Source organism: Protomyctophum bolini, assembly GCF_963924005.1.
Source record: "Protomyctophum bolini genome assembly, chromosome: 7".
Taxonomy (NCBI): Eukaryota; Metazoa; Chordata; class Actinopteri; order Myctophiformes; family Myctophidae; genus Protomyctophum; species Protomyctophum bolini.
This window is the reverse complement of record NC_137868.1, coordinates 25,351,460-25,371,454: the sequence shown is the minus strand read 5'-3', so window position 1 is coordinate 25,371,454 and position 19,995 is coordinate 25,351,460. Positions and strand designations below refer to the sequence as shown.

The following is a 19,995-nucleotide window of genomic DNA, read 5'->3' as shown; positions in this document are numbered from 1 at the left end:
TAGGGTCAAATATGGTCAAGTGAAGTCAGATGCCTATATCTACCTTGTACCTAAGCACAACTCAATACAAAGACTGTTAACTGTGAGTGGACGACCCAATAAAGCATTACACTTGTTTACAAGAGGGTCCACCTTGTTCAATTCATCAAAACATTTAGAGACGTACAAATATACACTTCTATAAAGCCAAAGAACAGAACGGGAATTCATCATAAAGGAGGTAAAAAGGTAAAATAAACATATACAGTGAGGGGTGGGTGGAGGGGGGGGATTCAGATTTCATGGGGGCAGAATTGCAGATATGCAGATATACATATTTATGAAATAGCACCCATGGTAGACAAACAAGCAATAGAGTGATTAACTTACCAAGCCTTTTATCCTCCATAGAAGTGCACACAGTCTGCAGCAGACCTTCAGTCAGTCTCTGCAGAGACTGGAAGTTATCAATTTTGAAAATAAAACGTTCATGGGGCCGGTTGGCGATGGACTTGAGTTCATTCTCGTCAAAGGCCCCCACTCCTATGGCAAACAATATGACCCCCGCCTTCCTCAGGAGCTGGGCCGGAACGGCAACATCGTCTGCCGACTCCCCGTCTGTGATCACCACAACAATCTGAGGTACCCTCTCATCAGCACGGCTTCCTGCCTCCTTCGTGAAGTATTGAGTCAGGAATGTGATGCCCTTGCCCGTGGAAGTGGCTCCTGTTTTGTAGGGGAGCTTGTCCACTTGCTCGAGTAAAGATCTCTTGTCTGTGTGATCTTTAAGTAGGAACTCCTGCCGCGGCTCATCACTGTATTGTGCCAGACCAACGTGTACTTTGTCTGGACCAATATCCAGGCCTTCAATGATGGAGTGGAGAAACTTCCGGATCTCCTGGAAGTTGTCGAGGCCGATGCTCGAAGAGCCATCCACTAAGAAGACGATGTCAGCCTTGGTGGCTGTGGTACATTCTGCAGAGCAGGGACAACATAGTCAGTATTTGGCATCACAGACTTGATCTAGATCTACTTTCTTGAATGGTCACTTGAATGTTGAGCAGACCATGTTTAATCTTTGCAAAGTGAATGTGATGTTGAATTTACTGAGAAAGCCGATGTGTTACCATCACAAAGGCATTTCATCATGATGAACACTATTTGTGTTTGTCTTGTGCACTGGTCACATTGTCTATAAAATAGACAATAATAATAATAATATGTTGCTTTATACTGTGTATAGCCACAACTACAGTAGTACACACAGAGCGGTTTCCAGCTTGAAAGTTATAACAAGGTGTTCCAAGTCTAAAGCCCTAACCACACCAAAGGGTCAAGACGGTTTTAGCATTGTCTTGTTGCACGTTGACCCACGTTGACCCTAGTGAATGGACACATGGAATGCAATGGCCCAAACCACACCAAAGGGTCAAGACGGTTTTAGCGCTAACTCCTTGCAACCGTTTGGACCCAAGGAGTTGCATGGTGACCCTTTGATGTGGTTAGGGCTTAAATAGGCTAAACAAAGACTTTATATAGCAAGTCTTGTGCCTTTCTTGAAATTTTCCTGTTTACACACATATTTTGGGTGTAAAGGAATTTTCCAAATTTTCCACAAAAAAGGCATTCTAATGACATACAGCAAGCTTTTGTTCCATGCATCTGAGCAAACTTGAGAAAAAGTGTCCCTCCGCAAAATTCAGACAAAAAGGAATTACTGAATCAAACTATACTAACGTGGGAAGTTTGGAAAATTCCTTTACACCCAAAATATGGGTGTAACAGCTTAGAATCTGGCCCATTGTCACAGTACAGTAGCTCACTGAATCACAGTAACTGTATGCTAGCAATACATGCTCATACATTAGTTAGGTAGGTTGGGGTTTCTAATTTAATTATTTAACTCTTTCCCTTGTGAATTCAAAACTACAGGAATAACCTATTAACCATTTAAGTTTGTTAAAATAATTCTCAATTTCAATCAATATTTAAAACATTTTCAGATGTATTAGAAGTGCCCATAGAACCCTCTGCCACTATTGCAGTGTTTGGAGTTATTTCCCAAGATCTACATCTTAGCCGGCAAAACAAGAATATGATAGCCTTCGCATCTCTTTTGGCTTGGCGGCAAATACTATTTAAATGGAAGGAGAAAATACCACCAACCTTTAAATCTTGGGTTAATGAGGTTTTACATCATCTGACATTGGAAAAGATTCGCTACTCCACAAGAGGGTACGCCGGTGCCTTAAAATTCATTTGGCAACCTTTTTTAACATACATTGAGAGGATGAACGCGGCTGACATCAACAATCCTTAACCTGTTACACTGACCCTACTGTAATTGTTTTATTTTATTTTATTATTATTATTTTATATATATATTTATATATTTTATTTTAATTTTATTATTTCTTTGCATACTTCTATTATTCTATTATGTCTATGTATATTTGTACGTGCCTTTTATTTCATAAGGTGCAAGATTCTGGGGGGAGGGGAGGGGGGAAAAAGGGGGAAAAAAATGTTTATGTAATATTTTCATGTGTGAAAAAGTAATAAAAAATCTTGGATAAAAAAAAAAGAAATCTCAATTTCGATAGAAGGAATAAAAGGCGAGACCACATCCCATCTCTTAATTACTATTTAGGTCCTCGTATTTCACTGAATTATCCTGAGCTGTACACTAGCTACACGTTACCTTTCACCCTGAGAGTGAGTTGACGTTTGGCTTCCTCCACGGTTGTACACAGTGTTTGGACAATACTTTGGGAAATTCCCTGCAGTGCTGCGAAGTTGGACACACTGTAGACATGCTGGTCATGGGGTTCGTTTGCTATCTCCCTCAGCTGGTCTTCATCTGCATCTTTGATGCCAATGGCATACAAGACGATTCCCTTCTTCCTCAGCTCCTGAGCGTGTGGCCCCACATTGTCCTGTGATTGGCCGTCAGTGATCACCACGGCAATCTGTGGCACGTTGGCTCTGCTCCCGGATCGGTCTGCAAACTGATCAGTGAGCATGAAATCTAATCCCAGGCCAGTAAGGGTTCCACCTCCCTTGTAAGGCAGGCTGCTGATATTCTTAAGGATATCGTCTTTATTGTCAAAGGCGTTGAGGTGGAACTCAGTTCGCGGTGTGGTGCTGTACTGGACCAAGCCAATGCGGACCTGGTCAGGCCCCACATCAAAGCTGTTGACCAGAGTGTACAGGAACTGGCGGATCTGTTCAAAGTTCTCTGTGCCGATACTCCATGACCCGTCCACCAGGAAAACGATGTCAGCTACAGCCTCTTGTGTGCAGACTGGGGGAAGGGGGAGAGCAGCCGATTGCCGGTTCATGGATGGTTTTCGGACAAGAAAATTAAGATAGGGGGAAAAACACTGGCCAGGATCATCCCTGGAAGAATTGCCGCCAGTGAAAAAGCGTGTGCAAGATTGAAAAAGGAAGGTGGTGGAGAATGGAGAGCATTCGATCTCCAGGTCATGAACAGTTTCCGAGCTGTAGCAGGGAGCTGCTGGTAAAAGCATTACTGTACCTGCAGTGTCATAGAAGTGTAGCCCAGGTGCAAAGCGTGAGCATGATCTACATAGAAGTGGTGGGTTGCCATAGGACTGGCTGCATGTCCACAAATAGATAGTGCTGCATATAGTGGTACAGTATACAGGTTGTTGTCCTAACCCTAAACACTAAACTATGTACCTTACATACTTTAAATGCCCAGCAGTCTGTACCAAAATATCCTCCATTGTGTGTTATTGTGAATCTCTTAATGCTTTGCTTGTGTGCCCCATAGTGAACAAAAATAAATACAAACACGTGCAATGTTAGTAAAAGTGCTCTATAGGTGGTAGGTAATAAACATGAGAAACTCACCAATTATTTTGTTGTATTGTGTGTGTGTGTGTGTGTGTGTGTGTGTGTGTGTGTGTGTGTGTGTGTGTGTGTGTGTGTGTGTGTGTGTGTGTGTGTGTGTGTGTGTGTGTGTAACATGTATGTCCATGCGTGTGTGCATGCGTATGTGTGTGCGCACGTGTGTTAATGTGCCCTTGGATGATGTTTTGTGTAAGTGTAGTAGTTTCCCAGATGTGATGTTGACATGAAACATTCGTTGACATGAAACATTCGAAACATTATATTGTGGTATGCAGGAAGTTAAGTCATATATGGGTAATCATACACACCTGTTTTCTGAGCACCGTTGCCATAGAAACATGCAGCTACAATGAGACTAAAGAGAAGGCCCCATCTCCCCTCCATGCTGGAATGGTTCTCAAGTTTCTCTCTTTACCTACAATAAAGAAACACTGTATTATGAACGATTACATCAAAAGGGCTGTCATGAAAAATAGGCAGTTATTACAAATAATGGCATACTATATAATTTATGTTTATTCATACTATACAGTGCTACATGTATTGCATACTGTACTCTGAATATTTGTAATTGTATTGGCCAGTGGGACTCCCCAACATTGGCTGTACTTTATATGAAGCCATTCTCATGTGTGTTCATTATGTTATAGCCCATCACAATAGAGCGTCGCAGTCCCGCCCCTTTCATGGCCCAGGAAATGATTTCCCATTAATTTTACCCATAGGCTTTTCAAAAAGTATTTATTTAAAGACATTTACACGGCGGACAAAGCCAACTCGGCTCGTGACAAATCATGACAATAAACACAATGTTTTGGGCCGATAAAATAATTAGTAAGAAGAAAAACAAAACAAAAAGCCTTTTTTTCTTCTTTCTAATTATTTGATCTGTTTATTGTCATGATTTGTCACGAGCCGAGTTGGCTTTGTCCGCGGTGTAAACGTCTTTAAATAAATACTTTTTGAAAAGCCTATGGGGAAAGTTAATGGGGAATTATTTCCTGGGCCACTCGTCATTCTGAAAGGGGACGGGACTGTGACGCTCTATAGCTAATCAACTGTGTCACACGTGAGCTTGTAGATTAGCTATTTTGGGCAAAGAGCTTTGGTGTGTAAACAGAGGGTGAAAAGAGCAGACCAAGGACAGAGTTGAAGACTGACACAAGAGCTGACACAAAATACACATTTTATAGAATATCTAAAAATGTCATATTGCATTCCATTCTCCCGGATAAGCATACAAATTCCAGTACATCTATTGTTCTCTATCTCTGCTTTAGGCTACTAGATCTCTTCAAAATGATTATGTTTCTTTGAAGAAACTTAGAAACATGACAGTCACATTGGATATGCGATCTTCTAAATCTACAGCACTTATCCCTGGTTTGGTAACTACAGCATTAGAAGTTGGCAGTCACATTTAGTTTGATTGCCATGTGGGCTGTAAAGGGCGGTGATTTGGCGCATGTAAGTACAATTAAGGAAGTTGTGTTCGTTTCCCTCAGGGAATGAGGTTTACCATGAATTCGACTCATCAAAATGATATAGGACCACGGGGGAACCCAAGGCATGATGCAAAATCATTCAATGACATGACTCTCCAATCTGGTCTATATTAGCGCTATAAATCAGTAAACAAAAACAATGCAAGAGGATGTTTTCAGGGCATGATTACTAAAATGTGAGCGTGTCTGCATCAGTGTTGGAAGAACTACTCACATTTGTTACAGTGTAAAAGTTTGTTACTTAATGGGGGAGATCGGTCGAAAGGGCCGGAATATCTCAGACAGAGTAGTAGTGAAATTTTTTCAGCCTTGCTAGTGTTAAGTAAAAGTTTATAAAATCAATGTAGAAATACTCAAGTACAAGTCTGTTATTCAAAATATGCTTGAGTAAAAGTACAAAAGTATTGGCATGAAAATATACATGAAGTAGTGAAAGTACTCATTACCCAAAATATCTGGGCTTGTAGATCAGCTATTTTCAAATAGCCAAAGTATAATATAGGGCTGAAGTGGTTAATGCATGTTTTATAATAATAATCAAAACAAGTAAGTATTGAAAATCGGAAATACACCTCTGCATTTTCAAAAATGGCATGCGAGTAAGGGATTTTCTAAAATAAGAATGAATTCCCTTCCTTTGGTCATCTTTAACACAGCTTTTTGAAGTCAGTCTCCCTCCTGGTGAATTGAACATGCCAGGAAAGATGAAGGGACGTACATTACAATGCACTGAATGCAGAAAGAGAGGTCAGGATTCTGGGGTTTCAGAGGGATTTAAAGCAATGTTTGGAGTTGTACTAGAAACATGCTTTTAACAGTTGTCGATTTCTAACTGAGTGATTTGTTTTACTGCAAGATACTAATAGATATATTTTCTTATACACAAAATAAGTACATCAAGAGCGGACCTGAGACAGCTGTAAACGACTGTGGTAATAGGGTATGCTATTAGCTTGCCATAACTAAATGGGAACCACTAAGCTTGAGTAAACATTTATAACCGCAATGCAACAGACAACCTGAATTCACAGCTGTGAGCTGATCTACTAGCCTCGCAGCGCCATCCCACAAATTGTGCTTGATCAATCTTATTAAGAGCAGTGTGTGCGTAACCCCAGGGGGCACACAGGTAGCAGGCAGGTTCAGTGTCTCGTTTAGGGACACCTCAACATGAAGCCTGCACGAGCTGGGTTTGAACCAAGGTATATGAAACGTCATTTTCGCTATCACGCAATTCCAGAATGCAGATTCGTCACACCATGGGAGCCAAACTGCACCCGGAAGTTCGGCAGAATGCACTGGAGTCTATGGGCCAAATTCACAACGGCGTTTACGATGATAACATGACGTGAAGCTAGCGGAAAGGCATTTACGTGGATTTCCCACATTAATTTGGAATTCATGGAAATGGCCGTGAACTTGACGCTCACGTAGGTTGGTCGGAAACTCCGTCAAATCCTACGGGACGTCTTTAGGAACTGCCCCTGCAAGCCGGACACCTTTTTATTTATTTATTACTATAAATACTATAGCATGCGCGATTGCGCTTCTCACTTGACAGCTTTCTACTCGCAGTGCAACGTAGATCAAAACTCAACTAAAACAAACTCACAATTATAATAAGAACATAGGCTTATCTGCATTCTGCACTACGAATCCAACATTGTTTAGTGTAGTAATGCCTGCAGTAGGCGGCAGGCCTATTGAAATTGTTTTGTTACGGAGCTCCTTGAGTCAGTTGACTGTCGGTCGGTGTGTGTGTGTGTGTGTGTGTGTGTGTGTGTGTGTGTGTGTGTGTGTGTGGGGGGGGGTGGGGGGGGCAGACAGCAGCGTGCTGCCGATCCGATTCACATTGGAAAATGAATAGGGCTATATAGCCCTATATAAAAATTAGCCTAATGAATGGCATCAGCGTGTTTGAAAGTCGGCCAGTCATATCATAGTTTGAAGCCAGCTCACCTCCACTCGCGCTTGTTCACAAACATGACGGACAGACTTTATAATAATGTATATCGATATTGATCACATGCATGGATGCCACACACAGAATAGTTTAACTCACTGGATAAACTCACTGGATTATAATTTCTTCAGACAAGAGGATCCCAGGCCTACGAGGTACAGTAGGCCTATAATTATTCACTTATGAATGTATCTTTATCTGTTCTTTATCGTGCAAACTTCGAGGGCCCATAGGATAAATACGATATCTGTTTCCGCCACAGTGTAACGGTGGCGTATTTCTTTTTAATGAATTTGGCCCAATGAGAGCTCAGTGACCAGCTCATGAACAAACACTATTTCTGAATGACTGAGATATTTTGTAAAGTAATCGCTGCTGGCAAATAACAGAAGACATATAACACATTATCTCTGCTGTGTTGCTTTTCAATGTGTACACTGTAATTTCATAGAGTTATCTAAAGAGCAAAAAGTACGTTTCTGAACATGCCAAATATCACGAGACTGTCCACCGTTTCCTGTCTGGCAGCCAAATCTCGCGATACCCTTGGAACAGAAACGATACCTGCTGCTGTTTAAATCCTCAAATATAATGATGTACTGTGCACATCGAAAAGCAAGTGATTAGAAAACAACCTGTGATATGTCTTCTTTTATATGCCTAAACACAGTGCAACACAGTAACACAGTGCAAACCAGATGGAATACTTGATTATACTATGATATTGGTGTCCAAGGGAAAAACTCTCTTTACACTCCCTAAATTATCTGTGTCCAATAGCGTGGTGGAGAGTTCAAAGTGTGTTTATTTAAAAAAGAAATGTCTTCTGTTAATACTCGGTTTTAAACATTTTTAACTGTTTGCTTTGTTTTATCAGACCCCTAGTCTTGATTTCTGGGGCTTTCTTTACTTTTTCAATTGCAATGTTTGGAATTCCAGAACCCAGCATACAGTTCTCAGTCCCACGGTATGGGAAAATGGATGAGAGCAGCATACTGAACTTCTGTGAAAGTAAAACCATACGGTCCCTTCCAGGCCTCAAAAGCAGAGACGATAACCAGTCAGTGCTTGTGAGTCCATGTGAGTGTGCACTTTTTTTCAGTGAGCACATTAAGAAAGTTGCCCGTTTCCATCTGTGCGTGTGCCCGGTTATGTCTGCATATATAGTAAATGCGTGTGCACTGTGCACTGCCATTAACTTGCCAGCAATGCCTGTGTTTAGTCACACGCCAAATGGTTGAGGCCCCCAGAGTAAGGGGAATAGAGGTTCACTCTAATTTGAAGCATGTGGACATAATCAAACGAGAGCACTTCAGTGACAGTTGATTGGAGTGAGGGGCTCGGCATCATTCAGCCATTGAAATGTTATTTACATTGACCTCCCCAACATTATTTGTTTAAAGAATGTACAAGCAGTTCTTTCAAGCTCAATGCTATAGATGATGATGTTTGATGTTAAATAGCGGGGCCCCATTGCTGGGAATGGCATTCTTGTTGTTCAGCCCAAAATTGGAGAAGAGTGTTAGCTGGAGTTTTGAAGTGTGCTTCTCCAAAATTAATCACATTTATTGTATTTGCAGTGGAGCTGTTATAGCTGTATAGTAATTTAAGTACTCATGTAATGTTAAAAGCAGGGTTCAAAATGTGATGGCCAGCTTGAACAAGTTCTGTCCAGGTAGTGAGCCATTCTGGCCCTGCTGTTTTTCAGCCAGATTTGGAAAGGCAAAGATTGTGAGCATGCTGTCTGTGAACCAGACAAGCCACACATCATTAAACACTAGAGGAGTAATGGCATATTATGGCAGTGTTGTCATTTTTAAGGTTGATACACACCTGAAAGACTAGCTCCCTTTCAAGGCTTCGTAAGATCTGGCTGGCTGAGACTGACAACAACCTCTCCGACCCATTCCTTACTTTATTGATGTTTTTTTCTGTCACTGTAGATGCAGCAGGAATGCAGCCTAGGTACAGATGAGTACTGTCTGTGTCACCAAAGGCTAGCTAAGCTTTATACAAATTATCAGCATGGTTGGAATCTGTCTTTCAAAGATTAGAAGTTACTCACAGTATAACAAACAGGCAATTCTACAAAAAGTTGTGCTGCAAGCAGTGTTAAAAAAGTAAAGGTCATGTAAAAACTATGAAAACAATTACTATGAAAAAAGAAAACATCTACCGGTATACTATTAAACAATACAGCTGCATATATAGTTTTTAGATTTCTACACATTGTAGTTGCCGCAGTCACAGACCCACCAAGAGGAATGTTCTAGCTTCAGGCAATCAGCTTAATCAACAAAGCAATTAAAGATGACTGCCCAAGTAATTAGGGTTTCCACATCTTGAGAGCACATGTTTGCAAGATAGGCCCTCCGTTACTTATGGATCGCCATATTTCCCATTATCTCTCGTTATCTCTTGTGTTAATCATGTACATCTGATCAATTAATTGCATTTGTTACAAAGGGAAATCCCAAGTGGAAATCCCAATGTGAGCAAAACCTGTACAATCAATAAACTGGTTTGGACAAAGCCAAAGAAGTGCTGTAGTGTCTGCTGTTAAAATGATACTGCATCTGGAATGGTATAAGCAGCATACTCAAGCTGCTAGGTCATAGTCAACAGCCATGTTAAACAATTTCTGACCACTTGCATAATGCAAGGTGCAAAGAGACAGAATCAGGCAATCCATTTTACAAATACGCTCTTATTGCCCCCCCCCCCCCCCCCCCAAACACACACACACACACACACAGCCCTTATTGGCCCCCACATAAGCTCTTATTGGCCCACACTTAAGCTCTTATTGTTGCCCCCCGCCCGTCTGGACGTGCCTGGGCTACAATAATCCAATGCAATGCCATCCATTCCTATAAAACACAGACATATGTGTAGGATTTACAGCACATCTGGCCTTTGAAGAACAAGGGGGACACCATTGAACTCTCCCCAAGCTGTGTGGTGTAACCACCCCTGTCAAACACAAGGACACCAGGACCCCCAATCTGTTGTCTCCCAGCTGCTCTGGATGTGGCCCCTGACGCTTTACTTCACTAAACACAAACCCTACATATGTTTTTTAACCCCTCACTTGTGATTTACAGTTGTTGATAGCTTTGTTTGAAAAGCAGATGTGTGTGCTCTGGCTAATGTAAACTAAGGGATTGGTTACTTCAATGTATAGACCCCATGAACCCTATTCTGAGGTAAACATTTGGCACAAATAACAGACGTACAAGCTCACCAGCTTAGAAAGGGATTGTCGTTGAGATCTAGAAGCAGGAAAAAGGGAGTGGACCTAGTACACAGTTTGTCAACTAAGTATATCGTTGCTGTGTTTTATGCATGTGTTCTGCAACGTCGTACAACAAGGTCACGGAAAAGTAACAAACAAGATCACAACGCATCGCATTGCTAAGCGCTGTGAGCTAATAGATCAGCTTTTTTGCTATTGTTTTAAATATAGCAGCTACCCTGATGAAGACAGCTTATTGAAATGTAGGTCATTAAAATCGATTCAGTGTGCGGTATTCTTTCCTATTTGAATCATGCTGCCAGTACCAGCACCTCATAAAAACTGTCGTGTGAGTTTTATCTACTCTCTCCTACTCCAATTCATGACATAGCCTGCATGGCTATGTCTGATAAACTGCAGTAAATGATGTGGAAAATGGCAATGTTTCAAGACTTGTAATACTGAATGTGTAAAGCAACCTGTTATCTGCATGATGTCACACAGAGTATCACATGAGTGATACAGAACATGTTAAAGGCTCCAGGAAAATGTCAGTGTGCCTAATGGAACAAACATTACAGTACACAATCTTACTAGCATATTCTTTCTGTGACTTTACCATTATGAGGTTTTTGGCCAAAGTGCTAGTAGTAGATTGCTTTCGTTTCCCAGACTTCAAGGCAAGCACTTTGGGGTTTAGTCTAATCCAATCTGGGAACCCATCTGCAAGGGGAAAAAAGGGGGAGGGTGTTTTCCTTTGTTCTCCTTCTAGTGGTTCTCCTATGTTTTCATTCCTAATAACAACAACTCTACACTTTGTAATGGGAGTGTTGCCGACAGATTCACCTGCGGAGCACGGAATCCGTTTTGAGAGATTAAGTGAAATCTGATACCATTTTCCTGCACAGGAAACACACTAATGATTTGTCTGGCATTGCTCATGTTTAGGCTAATGTCATTGACAGACCAAACACAAGACAGTTTAAAAAGAAGAAGTTAGTTTGATAAGACAACGCAAAATGCGCATTTGGTACATCTGACCAGTGACCATCCAGCTCTAATAAGCTCTTCAATCTCTCCTCAGTAGTGTAGGCCTACTATACACAAGTAATTTAACTCCCTATTGGATTTGCTCACTGCTGATTGGTATCTTCTGCCTTTAACCACATGAACTCTAGCGTATCTAATATTTTTGGCATGTAATAATAGGCAAACACATCATGCAAAAATGGGGGAACATCAGGCAACCATTTGGTGAAAATAGCACATCTACAAGTTTACAATCCGCTGCACTGTAAATGACAGTGTCCCTATGAGGCCACTGTGAAGCAGCTAGCTGATTGGTTGATGGGTATCAGCAGGAAATTCCTCATTATGAATTTCCTCAAACGGATAAAAAATGCATGCACTTTAGGGCAACGTTTATGGCAACACAAGTGGACCTATCTAGGAATAAAATGTACGGTTAAAAAAATGTAATAGTCTGTTACAAATGTTTTATTTAAAGGACCGTATTAATCAAAAGCAAGTCTCTTGCACACCTGCAAAGGCGACAGGTGCGTAGGAGAAGACCAAACCAGGGCCCAACGTCCTGCACAAAATTAATACAAATAAAATATTTAGTGGGAAACAATGTTTCGGTCTGTTAGACCTTCACTGGGTTATCTTTAGGGTAGCCTAAAGATAACCTGATTAAAACTTGATTAAAAAGCATTATAATGACTTTTCATGCGTCCCCGCAAATTGAGACGTTGTCCCGCATTATGATAGACAGGTTCCAGTTTTCAAATGTGCGCATTATCTGTGGGTCTGTGGGAGAGCAGCGGAGCTGCGGAGGCTGTCATGACAGGGCCAGGGGGCGGGCCGTGACTGTGTGTGTAGGTAGGTAGGATTGGCTGTCAAACAGCCGGGCAGAGAGGGGGAAATCAAATCAATGCGGTGCGGATAGTTTAGTGAATACCCACCAAAACAAAACAATGCACGAAACACAGTACAACGAGGAGAAAGGGGAAGAAAATGAAGTGCAGTTACAACAAGCACAGGGAAACTATTTATCCGTGGGTGAAGAAGCCATGCAGTGCAAGGCATATTGAAAGAGTCTTCTGTGACATTTGTAATTAGAGTCGTTTCTCAGTGACACACGGAGGAGGTGAATAATGACGTGAAGCAACGTGTTGATCAAAAGGAGGCTTCACGTGCATGGACACGTTGGTACTAAAACCAAAACAAGAAGAAAAAGGTTAATTGGAAAAACATGATCCCCTATAATCAGTCACCAGAAGTACCAAGGACATGTGTTTTCAAGTCCATTGTAGATTGAAGTTGAATGGGCTGATTGGGCTCATATACAGTCCAATGCTGCCAAGTCTCACCCTTTGAGAGTGAGAGTCACGCAATTTAACCTTTTACCACGCACCACGCCGCGTATAAACACACGTCCATGTGTGCGTCCTGAGGTCCTCACAAACGGCAAAGCCGATTTGCATGAGATAATGCAGCGTAATATGCAAGTAGGGTAACAACCAAATCATCAGCAGGGTCCCTAACTGTGACGCATGGAAATAAGCCAAGTAGATCAGTAACATTGGTGTGAGAGAGAGAGAGAGAGAGAGAGAGAGAGAGAGAGAGGGCATGGGGAATCATGGAATGGTTTTAACTAAGACATATTCCCCCATTTCCACTGAGATTATGGGGTGAAAGAATGTGGCAACAGACCCATCTTGTCTCTTTCTGTCATAGTGACATTGTCCTGCATCCAAATCAGGCTCTCCAGTTTTAGTTTTTTTGACAGACAGACGGAGAATTATTCCACTGAGGTGGGTGATTAATTTGTGATGTAGTCTGTCTTATCACATCAGAATACGTTTTTAAAAGTCTGACTTTTATGTAAACCAATATGGATATTTAATAGGAGACATAGGCACACATAAGGTGCACCATATGACCAATAGGAGACTGACCAGGCCAATGTTTTCAGCCCCGGGCGGCGTGCATCAGATTCAGGACACTAAAGTCTCACTCTTGCCTTTTCCTGAAACTTGGCAGCCCTGTATACACTGTAATGTCAACTAAAATGTAAATGTTTCCAGACTCCAGAGCATTGTTTTGGGGGCACACTGGTAGAAGCATCCACCATATACAGTAATGACAATGTCAAGTTGTCAACCCAGTTTGATTCTGGCCAGCAAGCTGTGTTGCACCTTCCCTCCCTCTCTGTCCTCTCTGTAATCCTATCTCTCTACAATGTGCAGTCTGAAGAGGAAAACTAAAGGTGTTGCAAGAAATGTCGAGATAAACTAAGTATGCAAACAGAACAGAAAAGAGATTAACTAAGGAGTCTGACTAAAAGCTCTGGTATCATCCCTGACCGCACAACGATGAAACGAACATGAGTCTAGTAATGAATAATGTGCACTGATGAGTCAAAGTATGTGTGGGTGTACACATCTGCAAACTCAAGTCCTTGTGTGGTCCTTTGCTTACTTTAGTTCAGTTAACAGACTCAACATTTGATCTCTCCAGTTTATAGCCTCCGGCTATAAACATTATCATCGCTTGTCAACTGCATTAGTTTAGCACTGCTGTGGACACGTCTTCTTGTCCTGTGGCTGCATTAAACTGTTGATGTGGCTTTAACATTGCAGAATACGGTAATCCATGATTTTTCATGCGTATGCTCGGAGGTATATATACTGTACTGATTTTGATTGTGACATAATGAAGATATGTATCAATGCCGGGGTATAACTGGTGACGTAATAGGTTTCAGATTACATACATGTATACATACAGACATTACCTTTAATCCACCCGACACTGAAACATATCCTGCCATAATAACGTCACCATCGACAGCCAGTTATAACCCGACATTGAAACATATCTTAATTACGTCACCGTCAACATCGGTACCACCGAGCATACGCATAAAAAAGCCAGCACGACCACAATACTTGCGCACTCTGCTTGCGCAAGTAAATACCAGAGAAGAAAAGCTCTCAGACATTTGAAAGATTACGTTGTCATCTTAAGACGACAATTAATAAAATAAATGGGGCTGTTAGGACCCCCGTTGTCTGGCCTATTCTCCTCCTGGCTTTCTGGTTGTCATGGTTCTCCCCCCCCCCACCATCTCTCTCTGTGTGTCTCTCACTCTCTCTCTCCTCTCTCTGTGTCTCTCACTCTGTGTGTGTGTGTGTGTGTGTGTGTGTGTGTGTGTGTGTGTAGGTGCCTCTCTCTCTCTCTCTCTCTCTCTCTCAAACACACGAAACGCACGCACACACACGTGTACACACACAGCACAAATGCTATGAATGCACTGAATACTAGGTAACATGTATAGTAGACCTACCTGAATGGTAAGAAGAAAGGATTCCAGCATTCACTTGTTCACATCACTGAAAAGAGGAGGGGATAAGATTTATTACCCTATAAAGCACCACATTAGCCTAAATTATTTTGCACATCCTTAAATCAGTCCTATGCGTTGATAGTGCTATTACAGCTAACAAACTTACGACATAGTTGTGACAGTTTTAAGAGAAGACATGTTCAGTATCATGGATTAATTGAAAACATGCCTAGGGTGCTCTACCGAGAGAACCTCAGTTGGGAGTGTTCGGAGATGTAATGATACATAAATTATGTAATGATTAGGGATGCACGATATAATCGGTAGCAATCGGCCATATCGGTATCGGATCGGTCTCAAAATAATGCAGATAAGATAACAAAAATAAAATAAAATGTAAAAATGAATCAATGAGTTCAATATAAATCAAAAGTTTCTAGTTCCTCTAGTCTAGAACAAAAGCCAAAGTAAGTCAAAATAAACTTTACAGTTTTCTACACTTTGTGTACTCATCTAATTCAGTAGGCATTCAGTTGTGAAAACAGACACTTGGAAAAGAGTATAGGCTATTTATTGATTGATTGAATACTTTATTAACAGGCTTTGGGCCAAGCCCATAGGGCCTAGGTTTGTTTCCATTGTGGTTCTCTATTATCGGAATCGGTCAGAATCAGTTCGGTCATAATTTCATAATTGTGCACCCTTAATAGTAATGATACATAGCAGATGTAATGATAGCCTACTGTATACAGTACACATTGTCGACTTAGGCCTACACATTATTGTTTGTCTCATATTCTTGAAAGTTTTTTTCTTTTTTACACAAAAAACTGAATCACTGTCACACATACAGTCAAAACTGCAAACGAAATAATTTACAAGAATGACAATGACAAATAGTCATTCTGATTCTGGAACTGCAAACGAAGTCTTGCTGTCTGGCTATGGCTCTTACCCAGAGTCCCAGACCCTCATGTTGATTTAAACCAGACCTTAAGTTGAGATCCACAATGTATTAAAGACAATGGAAAAAGAAAAAGTAAACACTGACTACCACAAGGCTAGCACAAAGCAGTAAGTGTTGCAGTAAGTGCTGTAAGTGATATTTCTTTGTTAAATGAAAACAGTTTTCTTAGAAATGGCAATGCGCATGTTCTGATGTGTTCTCTCTCCATCTCAAACAAAACAGTACATTTTCAAATGTGTCAGTCAGGATAACCAATTTATCATCCTCAATTTTATAGATTTCCAATTCCGTTTTTTTCTGCTCATAACTTTCTTTCATCACTATGAAATTGGTATCCTGACGGGAACATGTATTTTCTGTAGCCTATGAAGGGCTTTAACTAGGTATAGTATAACTAGTATTACATTAATTAGTCTATATCTACCTATCACATTAAATAGTCTATCAAATTGCATTTTTTGAAAATTATCCATTGTTCTCTTCAAATATTTGGTATAGTCATGTTAACCAGGCAATTTGTTACAGCATTACTCATTAGGCTACAACAGAAAGCAGCTGCCGCTCAACCTGCAACTTGACCAAGCCTGGCTGCAGTTATTGTTAATGAAAGTTACATTTGGAGCTATTGTATTTCATTTATCGCCTAATAGGCTACATCCATGTTAACCTGTACAAAGCTCATATTCATGCTAATAAACATGTGTTAACTTACAGCTTGGCTGGTGGTGCATGCATGTGAAGCGCGAAGGCAGGAATCCCGTTGCCTTGTATGGGAGGAAGACTAGTTGTTCTGTCTCTGTGTTCCTCAGCCACTCCTCACACCCAGCCCCATCCCACTTAAGCCTAATTTATGCTCCGTCCCACCACGGTGTCGTGCGCCGAAAAATAGTCGAATGCTATTTTCGATTTCGATGCGGGACACCGTCGTTGACTCGTGCGAGGAAATATTCAATGCAAAACGTGGTTAGCGTGTAACTTATATGCCTACAGTTAAGACTGGAGCCAGGCACAGCTCTTCACGCTGTTCACAGACACATGGACACATTAATCATGTCGACACTGACTTTAAAGCAGTACCCAGAAAAAGTTGTATTTGTGCAGCATTATCAAAGCACTTCTTGTGAAAGGAAACTACAGTTGTTGATGATGATGGTGTGTGTGTGTGTGTGTGTGTGAGTGTGAATAACCTGGATCATGAAAGTGAAATTAATGGGTTGTATACAGATTTATAGTGCATCATGCATGATGTTAATTAATTCAAGAAATGTCAATGTCATATTATGGAAGTCAGATTAGCCTACTGGTAGCCATTTGTATAATCTCTAAAATGCCATTTGATGAATGCTTTAAATTGGTGAGTGCAATCATTGGCCACAGTATAATACCACTTATAACCCTTCATGAAGCTCTGGATAGTAAAGTCCTATGCATAATATATATTACTGCCTCTAAAGAAGCTCTATGAAGGGAAAGAAGACAAACAAACTGACATGTTTGGGCTAAAGCTTGAAAAGAAAATGTTTATTAATTTCTTGAAAATTCCAAACATAACTTTTACCAAAAGCCACATAAATCACAAAAGGGAACCGAAAAGGGAAGAGATAGGCCGGCCAAAATCAACAGGAGAAGAGGAGCTCTCTCTGTCACACCCACGCAATCGGACATCAATCCCAGAATGCTCGCCTCCAATACATAGAAATTAGAAACCTAGCTATAAACTAAGCTACTGGACCCATTTTTATAGAAGAATAAAGCAATGTGAAAGTCTCTAGAAAACACAAAGTGACAACTTAGTCAAACCTTTGGCAAGAGACTCAACATTGAATTGTAGCCTACTGTACACATGGGCTGTGGGCAGATTTAGACAGACTTGACTAAACACACACACACACACACACACTTAAAAGAGGATGGTGGTCAGACCCGAGGAAATAAAGGGTGGCAGACATGCAACAAAGGTTACCAGTCCTAATTGATTTCCTTTTAGTAAACAGTCCTAATTGTGACATTGTGATTATGTGGTCAAAAATGGAATGTTATGCATCATGAAGTATGTTTTCATAGGTGCCGTTTTCTCTGGCTTCCTTTCTCTTGGGAATATTGGACTAAATTGCATAAAATTCTGATGATATGCCTGTAGGTCAGCAAGAACAAACTGTGTGTGTGTGTGTGTGTGTGTGTGTGTGTGTGTGTGTGTGTGTGTGTGTGTGTGTGTGTGTGTGTGTGTGTGTGTGTGCATATATATATATATATATATATTATATATATAAAGTAGGAAATTAAAAACCACTATGATACCCTGAGGGTGAGAAGCGACGTGCCAGCATCCACCTGCATGGGTGATGGCAGACTGCTGGGTCGAGCACTGGTGCTTTGGCATCAGGGGTCAGATCAACATATAGAATTAATTCTGTAGTGAACATATGGAGTGTGTCTTGAGTGTACAGGGTTTGATGAGGTCAGATCAACATATGGAATGTCAGATAACAGGTCAGCTCCATATATGGAGATCTAAGGGTGGCAGCGGGGGCAGTGTCAGATTTAGACCGGCTCCATATATATGCAGAACTAGGTGATGATCCAGTCTTCTCCATGTATGGCTTTCCAGGGTTTGATGATGTCAGTGTTGTGATCTTCATATATGGAGACAGCCATATATGGAGCATGGCAGACACGAGGCGTGAGAGACTGACGGCCATGCAAACCCCAGGTCACACAGCGCTAGCCGCCCAACAGTGCCACCCCAGTCACAGTTACAGAGCACTACTGCAGCTGTCCGTTGGAGCAGTTAGGCACCGCTAAAAGAAAAAACAGAGAAGAGAAAAACATGTTCCCCCAAAAAAATTAAAAAAATCACACCTGTGTGAAGTAAGTGGTGCAACTCCGTGTGGGGGTCCCCGGGGGTTCCCCGGAAATTCCAGACCCACAGAACCACGGCCAGGGTGGTCCTTCATTCAGTACACTAATGCACTTTTTTGGCACTGGTTTGAGGTCAATGACTTGTACTGTAACTTTGTAAGTGCATCTGTGGATGATACAGAATACATTTGGCACTAATCAGACCAAGCTGTGTTTGTCTGTGAGAAAGTTTCTGATGTTGAAAGACTAAAAACACCCACAGACCCAGGGTTATATCACTGTGCGTGTTCAAGAAAGGTTTCATAAAATGGATGGCAAAACCAATTATTCTGGCAGGACATTTATCTTAGACCCTATAGTATAGGTGAAAGGGGTTCCCAGGGCTCTATACTTGATCTGTTCCTTTTCCCCCTCAACACCAAATATCTCCCCCAGAAATAGCCGATCTACAACACTAGAAAATCATCTGGTGAAGATTTGTCCATGGAAGAGCCTGGTCTGAGTCATCTTTGCTGTTTTTTACGGTGTTCAGGTTTTAGGTTCCGTGGAAGTGTTAATGTGGCTTCCACAGAAACATCCTCCTTACTCCTTACTTGAATCAGGCATCCCTGGACTTGCGTAAAGGCACCCCTGATTGAATTAACAAAATGAGGAACAAAGGCAAGTGTTAAAAATCAGACCCCGTCTGATTGATTTTACGTAAGTAACATGAGAACAGGTACATGAGTCAGGTGATGAAGAAAAGTCCAACTAAGGACATCTACTGGACAGCTACATGATGGAAGGTCTTGGGAGTTGATGGAAGGAAATTGTGGCAAAAGTATTCAAGAAGTTAGAATATTTCCCAGGCTGACAGCCATCCAGCAGTATGAGACTAAACATGAATGTCCGCACACTGAATTGAAGGTGCTCCCAGGAAGATTCTTTATTTGTAACAACGTTACCGTGATTCTGAATTGACAATTCAGAATCACGGAATGCAGCGATTCAGGCTGGAACCCAGGCTAGAGCAAGTACTCTACACAGCAATCTTGTTAATCCGTATTTAAAGATTGTAAAACTGGACCCTTACACTGTGGATCTATTTAATTCCACACTGGACCCTTACGCTGTGGATCTATTTCATTCCACATTCCACACTACATCCATTACATTATTGCTTCATCATTCTTGCTGAAACATAATGCCAATATTGGCGAGAAAACAACTTCCTTTGCTTTATACTTTAATCTATGGGTTTTTCTTTTCGCAGATAAGTAA

At 41.2% G+C, this 19,995-nt stretch overlaps 1 protein-coding gene across 3 annotated transcripts in view; it reads right to left on the bottom strand.

The window, feature by feature from the left end:
- The window catches only part of col6a4a (collagen, type VI, alpha 4a), a 58,662-nt gene extending 41,969 nt beyond the window's left edge, over nt 1–16,693 (bottom strand). For 2 of the 3 annotated variants that reach the window (XM_080768842.1, XM_080768843.1), the window contains exons 1-5: nt 16,589–16,693; nt 14,910–14,955; nt 4,164–4,270; nt 2,681–3,283; nt 370–954 (exon numbers count right to left, since the gene is read on the bottom strand). In XM_080768842.1, coding sequence (XP_080624968.1) covers nt 370–954; nt 2,681–3,283; nt 4,164–4,239 — 1,264 coding nt within the window. In that variant the 5' untranslated portion in view covers nt 4,240–4,270; nt 14,910–14,955; nt 16,589–16,693. The remainder of the gene's footprint in view (nt 1–369; nt 955–2,680; nt 3,284–4,163; nt 4,271–14,909; nt 14,956–16,588) is intronic. The other variant, XM_080768844.1, reaches the window with a different exon arrangement.
- Nucleotides 16,694–19,995: the final 3,302 nt, after the last annotated feature.